At 36.8% G+C, this 14,938-nt stretch overlaps 1 protein-coding gene across 5 annotated transcripts in view; it reads right to left on the bottom strand.

Annotated features, from left to right (window-relative positions):
* The window catches only part of SPOCK3 (SPARC (osteonectin), cwcv and kazal like domains proteoglycan 3), a 222,097-nt gene that overhangs the window by 21,560 nt on the left and 185,599 nt on the right, over window positions 1–14,938 (bottom strand). For all 5 annotated transcript variants that reach the window (XM_030018658.1, XM_030018676.1, XM_030018667.1 and 2 more), the window contains one exon: window positions 833–952. In XM_030018658.1, the coding sequence (XP_029874518.1) occupies window positions 833–952 (120 nt within the window). The remainder of the gene's footprint in view (window positions 1–832; window positions 953–14,938) is intronic.

Genomic DNA, 14,938 nt, shown 5'->3' with positions numbered 1-14,938 from the left:
GTGGTGGCCAAGTTCTGTGAAACAAACTCTGGAGGAATTCATAGTTTGCTCTTCATATTAATGAAAGGTAAAGTTTTAACGGCTTAAGGAATCTAATTTTACTCTCCTTCACTGTAGGACATCACTCTTGAAACTATTATTGCACACTTCAATTGCTATTTTAAATAAGCCCTTTGATAATTACATTTTAAAACTTTACTACCTTCCACAAGAAAAAACCTATTTAAATATTTGAGAGGGTTAAAAAAAAATTATGCCCCCTACTGTTTCCACTTCATTAGTACTCCTGAGTCTTTTCCAATTTGAAGAATATCCTTGAAAATTCCTTTTTACTTCCAAGCTTCTTTTCCATGTTTTTCCATACCAGCACCCACAGTGGCATCAACTAGCAACAATGGGTCACACATAACTACAGCTCCTGTACATTGTTTCTTAGGGCTAGCCATTCAGCAACTCACTTCTCTCTATGGAAAAGTTGCTCAAAATCCCTATTTGTTTGTTTTGTTTTGTCTCCTTATATAGCAGCTGATTATCAAACTCTACCTAACAGACAATTTGATAGCATTCACAAATGAAAGCATTGTGAATGGTAGCTGCCATACATTCTTACAAGCAAGAGTGCTCCCAAATAACATTGAAAGTTTAATGTGAACATCTTATATCAGTACTAAGGCATAAATAAGAAATTAGCTTTAGAAAAGCACAAAGTTATGGTTTCATACACATGCCTATTTAAAGCACATGAGAATAAGGCAAGTCTTAGCAATGGAAATACAAAAGTACAGAAAAATATCAAAGAGAACATCAAATAAGACAAGTAGCAATCTCTTACTGGTTCTTTCAGGCCTTTGAACAATCCTAGTCTTCTTATTCTGAATTCCACTTTCATGAAGTGCCTTAAACCAGTCTCGCAATCTGTTTGCCACCTCCCTGAATTCCAGGTCACTGCACACTGAAAAACAAAACGTGGAGCTGTTTAATATTTTTCTCCTGGGTGCGGAACAGAACTTTTCAAACTATGCTAAAAAAAAGTAAAATACATAAAATAATATAAACATATAAGTTCCACAGTTTTCTTCAATTCATAAAGTTAATTTTCATTACTTAGGTATGCCTTCAAAACCTAATTAAGGTCCTCAGAAATAAATGCCTGATGTGTAAAGCAATTATGGAATTATATATACCTAGAAATTAAAAATATCCTTTGCAAACTACTATAAACAGTTCTAGCACAGATATTTTCACATCTTACTGTAGAGGAGGCTGTATGGCGGACACTCTCATGACAGTCTTTTGGAGTTTCATTTCTATGTTCATTAAGGCAATAGTAACGAAAGTCCTACCAGAACAAGTCGGAGATGTGATTTAGGCAGATAATGCAGGAACACCCAGTTTGCTTTCCTATGCTGAAGCATGAAAAAAGGCAATAGGGTTGACAGAGAAAGTGCTTCAAGTGTGTCCTGAAAGCTTATTTCATTGAATGTAGTTTTACAAGCCAACATTCGTAAGCACCTTACTGCAAACAAGCAACCGTACAGCTGCTTGGTGACAGAAAGGATGGCTTCTTTGACCAGAAACAGCAAAGGTAGAAAAAGCAAGCAAGACCAAAGAGACCATCTGTAGCACCAAGAGCAGCAGATTAGCAGCAGACTGGCTGAAGTGTTGTATGGTGCTGGTAATTAGTCGTGAAGCCAGCAGCAGAAGCAGATAAGAGATGTGCAGTGAGGAGCCCTATTCACCTTCACTATTAAGCTGCTGGAGAAGACAAAAAAAAAGGTGTGCTTGGAGCAAGCAGATATCCCTTCCAGAACTCTGTTTTCCTATTATTTCATGTGTTTGAGAGAAGCTGGGAGAAGACAAGAGAAATAACAGAATCTGGAAGATGACAAAAGCAGGAAAGGCACTGGATATATGCTTCCTTAGGTAACAAAATACCTTCCACTGCCCTTGAAAACAGTTACCACTTCCAAATCAGGATTGTTTTCCAGGTCTACCAGTAACTGACTAAGCTACCATCTGAAGAGCTCATACCTAAGTTAGCAGAGCTTCACAGTGATGCTCTTGAAAATAAATCTCTAGTTAGCTTACTTTTCCTTTATTATGTAGCAATCCATAATATTTGGTGACATAAACTTCAGCACACTTTATTAAATTGAATACTGTGAAATACCTGTTTGTATTTTAGAGTAAGATTGAAACATGTCATTATGCCAACAACTATCAATGCCTGTACAACAGCAGGCATCTAAGCATTTGTTTATTCATTCTTTGCTGAAGTCTCTCTTGAGACTTTGATTCTCTCCATGCAAGACTTAGGTGCAATCTATACATACATTTGCATATATTATGAACTGACATTTTAATAAAACTTGTATTGTGCTTTTCTCTTGTGTAACGGAACAAATTTTTTTCTGATAATTTGATATGGAACTGGGGAAAATTTTTTTTTAATGATATATGGGCATGTATGCTCAAAAATGGCATATTGCAACAACTAGATGAAAATGGTCTCCTGAGCCAAGACTACACAACATAATTCAAACTTGTGGGATTTCTACCATTTGCTACAATGACACCTTCCTTTACCAATCCTTGCACCAGCTGACAGGTCAGCATAAAGAATCAGCTATTAACTTGGGACAGCCTGCTGCTCTTCAATTCCCCTCCCATTTCAGGTGAAATAGAATAATATTTTTCCCTTCTCTAACTAACCTCACTTGGTTTAAGAGAAAGACTTTTAGAATAGAATCATAGGGTATGGAGCACAGCACAATCATTAGGGGTACCTGACCTGCCATCTAGCTGCTTTGATTTATCTACCCTGCACAACACTGTGTAATACCACCACAGGTCCCAGAAATAACATAGCCACATTAACGTGGTGCACTGACCTGGTTATTTTCATCTACTTCTAACTTGTCTATATGCAGTGCTACTCCGATTAACCTCTGATGCTGAGGTGATCTACTCAAAAGCCAGCACATAAGCTCATTTCCAGGCACAGACACACACATATAACCATATATATATGTATGTGTGTATATGTATATATTTAAAGGGAGAGCATGAGGAAGTGCCAGCTACAAGTAAAAGCATAGCTTGAATAACACTAACAGAAGGATGCACATGGCAGCTGCACAATGGAGAGACTGTATGAATTCCTCCTTTCTGTAGAAGCAGCCAAATAGACACACTGAAGTGGATCATCTCCTAAGCTCATTAAGGTGTAAAAAAGCCCTAAGAAAAGGAGATAATGCCTCTTTAGCTATTAGGTATAAGAATAAAATAGAGCTTGCTGTTTCAGCATCTGGTACTAGCCACTGTCATGCACAATATGACATAAAATGACGTTTTCTGTGCTCCTGTGAATTGCATTCCTTTCAAAATGGAAGGTAAATATGGCACATTTTGGGCTTCAGACACATCCCGTACCAGATCTCAGACTAGGGGCATTCTTCCAACTTCAACTTCTTATAACCCTTTTCCCAAACTTTGCTTGACAATTTAAATTATGGGTTGTATCTCAAAACAACGAATGAGAAAATTGTAATAATTTTTGTTCATTTTAATTATTTTGATAACTTTATCATGGGAACAGATCATCTTCAAAAATCTAGGCAATGCAAACCAAACTGATTCAAACTGTCATTCGCCTATTTTATACCCTGTAGCTACTGAAGTGCTGGAGTCAGCTCTCAAACGTGGCAGGTAATGACATTTACTGTATTATTAATTTAAATGCACAGTGAATTTTTGGTTCATGACATTTCTAATATGTCAAGTAAAAGTAGATGTCTTCTATATGGGGAATATACACGAGATGCAGCAGAACTACACTAATCCACACAATAATTTACATGGACAAATTGTGTTCTCAGCAAGGATTTAAAGCATGGGTTTATAACAATGTCTCATGTTTCAAATTTGAGTATCACAGTTTTTTATCAAAGAACATTTAGATCATTTACTAGCATCTCAGAAAAAGATTTAAATGGTAGAACCAGATAGCAAATTAGAATTCTTGGCATGAAACTTTCTATCAATCATTTCATTTCCACAGGATGCTTAAAATATGTTAAAATTTTGAGTTGGTGAAATAACAACTAATCATGCAATTCAATTTTGACTGCTGGAAAGTAAAATACATTGATTTTTTGTTGTTGTTCCCCCCCCCCCCCCCCTTTTTTTTTTCTTCTCTATTTTGGAATTTTCCATTGAGAAATTTAAGTTTCAGATTTCAGTATACTTGCTATTTTCCAGAATGCTTTTCAAGATCTAGCTATCCTAGCATTAAAATAGTAGAATAAGAAGAAACAAAAAATAATTAAGAGTGTATTTTTCATTTTATGGTTCTTGTTAAGTGGTTTTGGTTGGGACTACTTAAAGTTAATTCCTTATAATTTGATTTCGGTATTCCTTCACTTCTAAGGTTACTCTTGTATATGGTCCTCTCTAAATATTGTTACATTATATTGTTTGAAGCATTTAAGAAACATAAAGGAATCTGACAAAAATAATTCAGTTTTTTATGTTGTGATTACTGGGGAAAAAAGCTAGTACTATCCTGACATGAGAATTAAAATACTTATTAAAAAAGAGAGAGACCTTATTAGAACAGATTTACATAAGTATGTAAGAACATAAGGTATTAGTAGTGGCAAATAGCTCCTTAAAGTAGTACAGCTATTTCTATAGTTAGAGATTTGCATTTGAGTATCTTTAGGCCAAGACCTCCCATTTCCTAAATTATTAGGTACAAGGTGCTTGGACTACTTAAACCATGACAGTGGCAGGAAAGCTACACTCATTACCCCATCAGGTAACACAGAGAAGCAGAGGACTAGTGGCTTGACAGAGGAATGTTCTCAAAGGAAAAATCTTTTGACAGTTCCCAAAGGTAAATTGGGTAGTAAACCCCCAGTTTGGTCCTATCTCAATACAGACGTTTGCCAAAACTTGACAGACAAGAACCACCACATACACTTCTTTCTTCACACACAATGGTGCTTGCACTATATTTTATATAGGTAGCAATTCATGTGGCATCTAGAAAGTCAACTTCTTAACGTTAAATTTGCATAAGATTTTCTTCATTAAAATTATATATTTATATGAATATAAAGATCTAAAATGATAGTATTTTCACTCTTGGGGCTAAACATTAATATATTTACTGCTTCAAATATTATACTTCTAAATATACTATGATTGATATTTCAAAGATAATCCAAATACATTTAATTAGCATTAACACAGTACATGAAACAGTCCACCTTGCATGAACCTGCTTCCATGTTAAGTTACACACACGTAAAACCAGGGATTGTGTATTAGCTTTTTTGCATGTTCTTACATTAGGAAAATAATCTGGAAGCTGCTCTACAGATGTCATATGTATGCATAGCAAATTGCAAAACTGAATATAACTCTAATGTTATATGGCAGAAACCATATTTTACAAATTTCCATTAAAGTGTTTTTGTACGGTATGCATGAATAGCTAAAAGCAAATTCCAGGACAATTCAAGATCAATGTTATTCTTTAACAACTTTTTGTACAATTGTGCTTTACAACTATGGTTCAAACTTATTCATAAGAATAGGGGCTACCATAACCTAATACGTCATGAATACTGCTTGGTTTAATGTTGATTCAAAGCTTAACATTTTTTTATTTGGATCAGTCTGATCAGACTACTCACCACCCCGCAACAATTTTAAGTGGCACATCAAGCAGTCATTCTCAAGTTATGAAAACAGCACAATTTCTGGCTTGCAGGGCAAGTATCATACTTAGGTACAGTCTAGGGGGAAATTTTGCCTTAAGAACTTATATATGTAGTGCAACCTCCAAATAGACTATTGAATAATAATAAATATGGCCTAAAATTATCTATGTTTCTCTATCAACCTGCTGAACAGAGCTGTCTCAAGTCTTATCACCTTGCAAATAGTCCAACTTTTACAAAATCTGTTTTCAGGAAGAAAATATTTTTGGTGATAAAAGAAAAAAATTGTGGGAAAGTAAGTCCAGAAAGTAGCACAAGACCTTTGGGGAGGTGGTGATGGGCCTGTCAGCTTTAATGTTAAGCAAGTTTAAATGAGACATGGGGATGATTCACTGTTTTGAGGCTTTTGGATAAACTCTTCTTTCCTTTTCTTGCCCCCCGTGAAAACATCCTGTGCTTTCTGCTTGTCCTCTCAATTTGCTATGCTTCCTGCCCTGGAAAAGGAAGAGGCTGATGTCTGGATAACATGCAGCCAACTGTAAGAAGTAGGTGTGGGACAGGACGTAGCAGCTTTCTGTTCTCATTCCCGTCCCTGTCTCAGGTACACACAGATTACTGTTTCAGGAAAGTAGCTGTCACCGGCACTACTTCTGGTTCACTACCTTATCTCTTCCACGGGAGTAGCAGAGACATCTCGAGAGAAACTGTGGGATGGGCAATTCAGGACAGGATCCTACTCCTGCTGCAGCCTGCTGCCCCAGTCTCTCTCTTCTTTCACCAATACCTTTAACTGGACTTGTACAGTAGTAGACTGATCACAGCACAATGGTGTTACATTGTGCATCAGCCTAGGGTAAGATTATTTACTCTATAAAACATTTTACAGTTTCAGTGAACCAGAGAGCAGGTAATACAATTCATGTCTGAAATGATTTGAAAATTATTTTGAAATTAAAATATCCTCTGCTTAAACTTTAAAAAGTAGGAAGCATCTAACTTTCATAGCACAAAAGAAAGAAAAGACGATAAAACAAAATATACAAAGTTCAGATTACTTAACAGCCAATTTATTATCAAAAGAATACATGCGATAAATATGCTACTGTCTTATTTAAGAAGCACAGAGCAAGTAGAATTGATCAAAAGTTAGACAAACCTACCTCCATTTTTTCATAGGTTTTTAGTTACTAAAATAATTTATGAAAAAATACATACTTAGAGGATAGTCAGCAATGACTTCATTGTACCTGAGTCACTATGGTCAGGCAATTTTTTGGTAACAAGAGATATTTCTGCCCACACAAAATATGAGTATAGACTCATTGGTCACACATTCAGTCCAGCAAAAAAAGAATGCTGCATATATAGAAGTAATGCTAAAAATGCATTGATTTTTGCCACATATATCAGTGCTCATGAACATATATGATTAAAATTGCTGGAAACTAATAGAATTTGTTAGGTTATTCAAAGAATAAAAACTGGTGGTGCTTACTATTTGTTATCAGTTCTTTGACCATTTCTATATCAAATCAGTACACAGATACCATATTACTTCTTAATATAATATTGTATTACTATGGAATCCTTCCTCACTTTTTGTTTCATAATAAAGTCATATTTCTATACTGTGGCCAAAATTACTAAGGCAGTATTTGTACATTCTGAGTAAACTGAGGGCCTCAGACTAGAGAAAGAATCCTATTTCATGTTCCATGTATCAAGTCAGCCACACATACGCAGACAAACTGAAGATTCTTATCAAGTGGGTTATTAAAAAAGTATAAAATCCTAACATCTTCCACATATTAGATACAATTTTGAATATCAAATAACTTCAACTATATAGAAGTTTTTTCTAAAAGCACTTATCACATTTCAGATTTTTGTTCCTGTTTTGACATGTAAAATGTAAAGAAGTAGTAAAATAACCTTTAAAATAGTAAAATAAACAATTTATTTCCCACTCACACAGAAACTTGTCAATGTTTTGTTCAACTTTCCAAGAACATTCAGATGAACACAGAACAGATATAAAAGAGTTCAGTCTAAAAAGTAGCTTTCAGAAACTAGTAAGAAGCAGAGAACAACATTCAGACATTATCACAGTTACAAACACAATTTTTTTTCAGAGGAGCTGGGCTGCACAACGTAACCCTGAGTCATGCTTAAGTAAAATCATTAAGTCACAAAAACATTCAGGTGTATTTACTGAAAATGTTTGTTTCTGATCTGTATACTCTCTCAGTACAGTACCTGCCTCAGCATTCCACCTTAAGTCCCATGGATTTATGTGAATAAACCTTGTATTCTGTAACAAGAGAGGATCAGCCTAACACTCCATTCACTAGAACGCTATTTGCCATTGAAACGTGCTTGCTCAGGGTTATGCTATATGATGAAAAATTATATTAATTAATGGGTTGATGCATGCTAGAATATGCTTAGGGACTTTTCATCCTGGTGATCAGCTTCTAAAGATACATGCTGCCGAAATTATTGTACGCACTGGTCTGTACTGATTTAAAACAGGTCAAGATGAGGTAATTCAGATCTATTCAGACTATTATTTCACCTGATAGACTGGGAGATGAATCTTTTATGGTGAAAGACAGACAGTAAAGGTTGTAGAAGGTTAGATAGTAATCAAAAAATGCATATTAAATCACATGAATTCACTCAGGAACCTCCCAACAAGTACTTCTGTTTTTATCTATTGCCAATGCAAGGCATTCCTGCTATTATAATCAATTCTAGTAGCCATTAAGAGAATTTGTACAGGGTAAAATCCAGTCACTAGCTCAAAGGTTACTGGAGTCTCCTGTCATGAATTAATAAAAACTGACTGTCTTTTAAAACAAACGTATATGGCTATGCAAAAAATGAAGGGATCTGAAAACTTACAGGTACCCAATCTAGAAATATCTTTATAATAAATATTACTTTAATGTTAGGTGGAACCAACTGTTCAATTTGTTTTCACATACAGTAAATGTTACAATTTGTGTTGGCATTTGAATATAATTTACTGATTGGAAGTAGAATATTTGAAAATGCTAATCAGTATGTGTTCTTTCAGTGCCTTTCAACTCAAGTTAATTGATGAAGAAGTAAAAATAGTGCTACTCAAAGCTATAAAGACATGTGGAACATTTTTGGGACTAGCATAATGGATTGTATTCCCTAAGATATTTAAACCAGTTTTTGGTTTCTGACATAACGGAATATATGTTATTTTAACAGTATATACTTTTAATATAAACACATAGAGCCATATATATAAAATTATCTGTAGTTTAACAAGTGTAAATCATTACCATATTCACATAATCACACTGAGATACTGTTGCATTAAGGAGTAGCTTTTGTTAAGTGAAGGGTCAAAAAGTGATTTAAAAAAAAAAAAACAGCGATAAACACACCCCACACTATGTAGCATCTCACAATAATATATGTGACCATGAGGCTGTAGATAGAACCTTAGTCTCTGTTCACTTCAGGAAGAGATACTTTCCCCTACTTCTTCAGCAACAGATCTCAGTTCAATATTCAATTCTAAGAGCACAAGGCCTGCCAATTATGAAGGAAGCCATACAAACATAAAGAAATTATTAGCACACTGTTTAACAGTAATTTAAGTGTAGAACTCACCCATTGATCTGTCTTCTTTTGTGCCCCACAGCCAGAATATTCCTAAAGTCTTTATATAACATAACATAATATGACACTTCCATTCCTGAATCTACTAATGGCCAGTGTTGTGGTTTAAGCCTAGCCAGCAACTAAGCACCATGCAGCCGCTCTATCACTCCCCTCCTCAACTGGATGGGGAAGAGAAAATATAACAAAAGGCTCGTGGGTCAAGATAAGGACAGGGAGAGATCACTCAGCAACCACCATCACGGGCAAAACAGACTCGACTTGCGGAAAATTAACATAATTTATTACCAATCAGATCACAGTAGGATAATGAGAAATAAAACCAAATCTTAAAACACCTTCCCCCCAGCCATCCCTTCTTCCTGGGCTTAACTTTGCTCCAAATTTTCTCTACCTCCTCCCCCACCAGCAGTGCAGGGGGACAGGGAATGGGGGTTGGGGTCAGTTCATCACACGTTGTCTCTGCCGCTCCTTCCTCCTCAGTGGAGGACTCCCCACACTCTTCCCCTGCTCCAGCATGGGGTCCCTCCCACGGGAGGTAGTCCTCCATGAACTGCTCCAACGTGAGTCCTTCCCATGGGCTGCAGTTCTTCATGAACTGCTCCCTTGTTTGGGTCCCTTCCACAGGCTGCAGTCCTTCAGGAACAGACTGTTCCAGCGTGGGTCCCCACAGGGTCACAAGTCCTACCAGAAATTCCCCACGGGCTGCAGGGGAATCTCTGCTCCGGCGCCTGGAGCACCTCCTCCCCCTCCTTCTTCACTGACCTTGGTGTTTGCAGGGCTGTTTCTCTCACATATTCTGACTCCTCTCTCTGGCTGCAGTTTCTGTGCCACAGTAACTTTTTTCCCATCTTAAATATGTGATCCCAGAGGCACTACCACTGTCACTGATGGGCTCGGCCTTGGCCAGCAGCAGGTCCATCTTGGAGCCAGCTGGCATTGACTTTATTGGATATGGGGGAAGCTTCTAGCAGCTTCTCACAGAAGCCACTCCTGTAGCCCCTCCCCGCTACCAAAACCTTGCCACGCAAACCCAGTACACCAGTTAGCCTGAAAACTATGATTTACTGACGATATGGCCAGTGGGATTAAGTTGCAGGAGCAAGATTAAGGCTTTGTTCCAGTGAGATATGAAGTACCTTGCCCTGCCAGAAGGTACACAATGTGGTACTCTGCTATCACAACATGTGGTTGTGCTTGCCACACAACGCTATCTTATGTTTCAAGATACAGACCCCTGACAACCAGAACTGCAGAAGATCATCCCCAGCACATACAATCAGAGAGAACTATATTAATAAATTCACGTATATAATAAAATAACCAAGAAGTAAATATACAGAGAGCATATGGACAATCTGAAGACCAGGGTACGCATCAACCACCTCCTACAGCAAACTAGGAATTACTCCATGTGAGATGGGTAACTTAACAATCAGTGTATGCTAAAGCAACACTTCTGATCATTCCAATTTTTTCTATGTGTTGGAACCACTGCACATGATCACAGAATCACAGAATTATTTATGTTGGAAGGGAACTCCAGAAGTCTTTCAGTCTCTTACCCTCTGCTAAAAGCAGGTCTAATTACATCAGATTGCTCATGGTAGCGTCTAGTCATTCACGTCCTGTGACCATCATGCCATTCACATGAAGGTTCCTCACTATATGAAAGACTACCCCCCTTTTAAAGGTACAATATACTACTATCTAGTTACTCTACACTGTCTCCCCCGAAAAGTACAAGAGCATTTTCTCATGCTGTAACTTGAGGACTGCAACCATCTGTCCAGGATTGCTAGACATCCAGAAACCTGGCTACCGCAGCAATTCCAACTCAACTGTGAGGACTATTTAGAGCAGTCCACACCTAATGCTTATGTAGTTTAATGCCCTTTCAATGCATTACCTACCATTCATGTACTACTGTATGGTTGCACAGTAAATCTTATGTATCTGAGATGCACTGAGTAACTGCACATCCAGTACGTGCACTTAAATGTGTTTCTTTTCCACGGGCCCCTGTGTGAAAATATGGTAACCCTAATACTGTCATTAGAATTCAGTGCTGCCTTTAAAGACAGTATCTATTAAAGTAAACTGGAACATTTTATAATGCATACCTATTCAGCGTCAGTACTCTGCAGAGCTGCCATTCTGCATAAGGTTTATGAATTTAGTCCTGAGGAACTGATTGCTTGAACTGAAAATTCCTGGCTCCAGACTAAGGGCTAGTCCTCATTTAGCTAACTCTAAATGTCTAATAACACCGGAACTAAAATTGTATGCAAATGGCCCTACAATTCCTGCAGTATACAGCAGCATTTCTAGCTCTGTATCATCTCTGACACAAATGGGAAGAATAACACATGGCAAAAAGAAATGTGGTCGCAAAACCCAACAAATTTGGCAGAATGACAAAAAGCCCTTCAAACTTGTAGCTAAAGGATGGGACAGTCATTTCAGTCATCTTTTTACAGTCCCATATGTATAATTGGAACTTTTTTAGAAAAAAAGGCTGTAAATTGAAAAACTTCATATGTATATTTCTATTTTTATAAGCTCATGAAGTTTATTAGCCATCTGTTACCTCTAGGGCCAATGATTTTAGGAAGATACCTTGAAAGTAACAAATAAAAGCATTCTGATTTCCTTACTATTTAACTAAACATAATGAATTTTCTACTTCAGTTAGTCTATGTTATGAGATAATTAATATAAATGCTGCAGATACCATATCAGGGAACTGCAGCTGCTTATTCTTACTGCCTCAAATTAATGTTTCATACAGACATTCTGCTCATGATTAATGTTTCATAAAATTTAAAATTATTTCAATTAAATTACATTTTCATAAAACAAATCTGATCTTTTTCTGTCCTCACAGTTTTAAAGACTTCACATTTAAACATAATGACAATTTCTGAGTGCAGGAAAAATAGTAGTAACCACAATATACAGAATTCATGTGCTAAAATACTATTTTTAACTTAAAATATGTAAACTTATTGCATAAACTAATTGCACTAAAACATTGCAATTAAATAAGACCATGGTAATTCTTTAATCTGTCAGAAGTATCACAGACCTGTTGTGGAATTTGTTATTTTCTGGAGGACAGTCAATATATATGGCTTCCTTTGCTAACTGCTGCTAAGCTTTAGTGTTGGTTATCATTTCTCATCATGCTCTGTTATTCTGAACTATTAATTTCTGAGGATGAAAATGATGTTATTAATCTGTAAATTGCATACTTATGAAGCTAGATAGTCAGCAAAAAAAGTTAGATAGCAAGGAGATGCTCCACTGTAATGTGCTATATTCTAAGATCTTTTCATCCCCAAATATTTTTATATATTCACTTGAAGCCAGTATTTCACATAATAGAAGATATAGAAAGCATCAAATAGGGACAGAACAGCAATTTTCTTAGTGGTTTCCAGCCAACCATACCCAAAGGTGAGGTAGTTTCCTGAATTCAGTTTCAAGGATTCAAGATTGACAGGGTCCCGCAAAGACTTTTTTGTATTTGACATAAAACCTCTTGAAACCTAGTAGACAAGGATAAAAAGATCACTTAACAATGCTCTTTATAAAGAAAACTTAAATATATATATATATTATTTCAATATTTCAAATTAGACATTTTCTGAAATCAGAAATGTTCTGTGCTGATAAGAGGCTTCAAAGGTCTACCACACCAGGTAACTCTGTGCACAGAACCTGGAGGGGACTGACGCACCTTTCTATTGTGAGAGAAAATTACCGTTGTGCCTTCGTAGGACTGCCTAGTGGTTTGCACCTTTTCTCTTGCAGGGAAGGACAGCAGAATAGAACATCGGGCTGAACAGTCACCAACTACTAGAAATCAACTAAACTCTGTCCTGCAAGTGTCTGGCATAAAGGAATTTTACATCACACTGGATCCCACTAAAGTCTGACAGATTTAAGGCTGGCATTGCAGCAGTTTTCTTCTTTTCGTATTTAAATTATGATCTGATGCTGTAAACCACTTTGTACTTACCCTAACCATTTGCTTGTGTCCTTCTTGAATGCTTTATTACTAACATTGCTCTTAATCACTTAAAATTGCACAGTAAAGAGCACAGTTGCCTGTAGACCTCTCAGTGAGGACTGAGAGGGTGGAATCACTCCAATTTAGCTAATTATTTGTGTCTTTCCTAAAGTGAGGCCATCAGAGGTAGACAAGCTCTTTCTCTACTACTGAAGGAAACTATGGCAGTCAATCCATTAAACCAGTGGACCCAGTCCCCCGGCACAAGAATCACATCCGCTGAGATGCAAACTCTACTACACTGTACCACCACCTCATTGAAATCACAACTCTAGTTAACTAAATGTAATCTGCAGCTGTGTCTCCACACAAATTCACTAATCAGAAGTTGAAGGAGAAATTAAGAAAGTAATGATTTAAAAAAAGACATGATTAGGGTACAAATATCTGAAATGTTTACATGTGCATACATGAAATATGTTAGCAAAGTGTAATTATGCTTTGCTAGTCTATGCACTGAACACCAAATGGATTGTTCATGAATGTCTGATGTAGATCAGAGAATTTTTATGAGAGGTATATGAATATTCACAGAGATAAGAATTTATTTAGCCTTGGTAATTTTTGACACGGTTATTGCCTATACATCTTTTAAATCCAAAAATCCTGCATTACCAACAGTGACCCTCAGTGACTCTACTGAATTACAATTATTATTTTTGGAGAGGAAGGGGGAAACTTGTTCAAAGTGCTGTTTTATAAATAAGAAGGATATGAGAAGCATGCACCGGTGTGGCGTGTGGGTGTGTGAAAATGTTGGAGGGTACAGTGTCTGACAGGATACCATTGGGAGACTTTGCAAGTTAAAGGACTATAAATCTGCTACTTTTTCATTCATATAGTCTGCAGGAAGAAGTCCATGGAGAAAACTATTCCCAGAGGTACATCTGAAAGGGGAACAGCTACTCCACCTCAGCAGAGAGTCTGGCAATGAACTGAGTGTGGACAACCAAGGACAAGAGCCAAGGAGCAAACCAATGACCTACATTATTTGACAGTGCAAATATACCCTTATGTGCTCTCCCATATTCCTTCACCCCAAGTTTGTGGCCCAGAAATGGAGACCATGTCACGTTCAGTATAAGAAGAAATGGCTCCAGAGTAAGTTAATGGTCACTGAACTATCTTGCAAGGGATGACAACATTCAGAAAAGAAATACATTTTGGGTGATCTCCACATTTAAGGGACAGATTAACACCTTTCTTCAGGGGAGATATTGAATGGCAATGCTGAAGATGAACTGGCTATCCTAATAAACTGCTTCATCATAAAGCAGTTATTAAATAAATATGTATAGATGTACCCTTAGTAAAGCTTTCAACTTTCTACAGGAGAAGAGAAAAATAAGTCTTCCAGAGGTTGGCACCCTTCTTTCAAAGTAAAATTCTCAAGATAGATTGATGAAAAAGCGAAAAATTTCCACCAAGAAAGCTTTCCTTTTTTTTCATCAAAATATTCATTTTTTTCAACCTG

This window comes from Aquila chrysaetos, chromosome 1, assembly GCF_900496995.4.
Source record: "Aquila chrysaetos chrysaetos chromosome 1, bAquChr1.4, whole genome shotgun sequence".
Lineage (NCBI taxonomy): Eukaryota > Metazoa > Chordata > Aves > Accipitriformes > Accipitridae > Aquila > Aquila chrysaetos.
The sequence above is the reverse complement of the archived record's forward strand: the minus strand, read 5'-3'. Positions and strand labels throughout refer to the sequence as shown.